Source organism: Perkinsus marinus (assembly GCF_000006405.1).
Source record: "Perkinsus marinus ATCC 50983 genomic scaffold scf_1104296939868, whole genome shotgun sequence".
Classification (NCBI taxonomy): Eukaryota; Perkinsozoa; order Perkinsida; family Perkinsidae; genus Perkinsus; species Perkinsus marinus.
Genome location: NW_003213027.1, coordinates 1 through 2,161, shown reverse-complemented (window position 1 = coordinate 2,161; position 2,161 = coordinate 1). Strand labels below are relative to the sequence as shown.

General features: G+C 48.0%; 1 protein-coding gene across 1 annotated transcript; it reads left to right on the top strand.

Annotated features, from left to right (window-relative positions):
- Positions 1 to 1,237: 1,237 nt before the first annotated feature.
- On the top strand, positions 1,238 to 1,856 carry Pmar_PMAR011192 (hypothetical protein; the record flags this gene model as incomplete). Its single annotated transcript, XM_002782277.1, has 2 exons — positions 1,238 to 1,374; positions 1,595 to 1,856. 2 exons carry the CDS (start codon positions 1,238 to 1,240, stop codon positions 1,854 to 1,856), a joined length of 399 nt encoding a protein of 132 aa, XP_002782323.1.
- Positions 1,857 to 2,161: the final 305 nt, after the last annotated feature.

Sequence of the window (2,161 nt, the reverse complement as noted above, 5' to 3'; positions counted from 1 at the left end):
ATAGGGATTCTGCGCCTAGACGACAGTGTCGTCACGACAAAGCCGGAATATCAGGTAAGATAATCCGACTTTCAACAATTGGGGGCTTGGTGCTTATTCCTACTCGAATCGCGAATGTCCGCACGACTGGCATTGTGATTGTCTGCTCCTTGAATGCAATGACGGTTGGAGCCGGGACGAGTTAGATGGGTGGCCAATGGTGGCCTTTATCCGATAGCTATTATAGCGGTTGGAACTTTACCAAGGAGTTGAGATTTGAGGTGATCATCACCCCAAATCTCCACCTCGGTGATGAGCCATAACCCCAGATGATCAAATCAGAGGAAGTTATACATCTCTTTCACATGTGAAACGATCATGGCATTGCATTGGTCATGTAAAACTTCCGCAAAATAGACTCGATCATCTACAAGGAGTTCAGCTCTATCTGACGTTAATAACTAACAGCTCGTTGCATCAATGATAGGGCAGCGGCGAGGTTGGGAGATTCTTCACAATCTCCATTCTGAATTGCTCTGAATTGAATATAATTCTGAATTGTTAATTCGAAGTCTTGGGCACCCGTGAAGATATCAATAGTATTGACTCAATACTGGTTCTATGACTGGCAAGAGTCTTGACACAAGACATTGAAGTTTTCTGACCAGCTCAGCTGCGGGGGTCTCCTATGTACCTACGTGGATTGTGGTGAGTTGTCAGTGAGATTAAACCCAGCGACGCCTCCGATGCGGTCAAGTCCAGAAAAAAGACAGGTAGACCTGCTGTTCGAGGCCCCACACTTCAGCGCGTCGGAAGGGATACAGCTCCTTCCCTTGACGGTCAAGGCTTGACCTGTGATTCAGCCTCGAAGTGGGGTACGCGCCTAGGTCGACCGCTCGAACTTCAAGCCCCACCTTAGGGCGTGTCTGTCAATAAGAATGACTCAGTACCAGCTCTGGAGACGTATGTGGATCCTGATTCGAGAGGTGAGCCAGAGTATTTGCGCAATTGAAAGCCTCGATTAACAAGGGATTATTATCAACCTTCAACAGTCTCTGCGTCATTGCGAACGAGCCCGACCGTCCCCGCCCTGTAAAAGCTCGTGTGACGTTGAGCAATCAATGACAGTTAAAAGGGACGATTACCGATAGGATTCTGAGACCTAAGAGTAGCGCGTTGCTACTACATGACGTCAAGCAAATCCCTTTTGAGTTCAACAGTGCAATTAAGAGGGCTGTGGTATTGGTCATCGTCGTCTATGGTCCTACCTAAGACCAACCGAGGGGCATCTACAGGTACTTCACATCAACACCTGCCCGTCTATGATGCTGTAGTATTGAAGTACCCTTTTGGCGGTCCCGCAGTACTCAGACAGACTGATGGCTCTGGCTTCGGGTAGCTTCATCTATCGCTCCGTTCGAGCTCAGGGAAGTCATCGCGTACGGCTTTTTCAATCGAACGTGGATCTTTCTATCTTGTCAAGTTTATGGAGCGCCTCTGTTACAGAAACCGTTTTGCTATATCCTGATTCACAGCTTTTATTATGAGATCTCGAACATAACAACTTCTGATGTTAATATTGCATATCCCATGTGCACGGTTTGCTCCTGGTCAGTTACTATCCCTCTGGGCGCAAGGCTGTGTGTATCAACGTCCACGGACGGAGCAATGGGAGATTCAGCGCTATCGTCTACGATGACGCACCAGACGACACACACCTTGTGGGTCTTTTCGATGAGCGGGGCATCGGGTGGGCTACCAATAGTGATGATGAACGAATTGAGAAAACCCAAAGTGGGATCAATAAGCCTTGTGGCCTCGCCGTGTGGGAAGGGGTTCAGGTGGCGTCCTGGCGAAGGACATTCGCGGACGATTGAACGTTTATGAAGTGAAGCCAAAGGCCATGATAGAAGCTGGCTTAAGGCTCAATGATAACCTGACCATAACATACAATGTAGATAGCGCCAGCGTATCTATTCTGCTGCAACTTTAGTTGTAGAATCATCTCAGAACACTCGGAATAACTTTGACCTTGTCCTAGCCGGCGATGGAGTTCAGTACACTTTCGAAATTGGTCCTGGCAGCAGTTTGAAGGCAGCAGGAGCCCTCAGTAAATATTCAAGTAAACACAATTCGCTGGGGATGCTTCTATGCCGTAGAAGCCATAGAATTTGGTTACGCC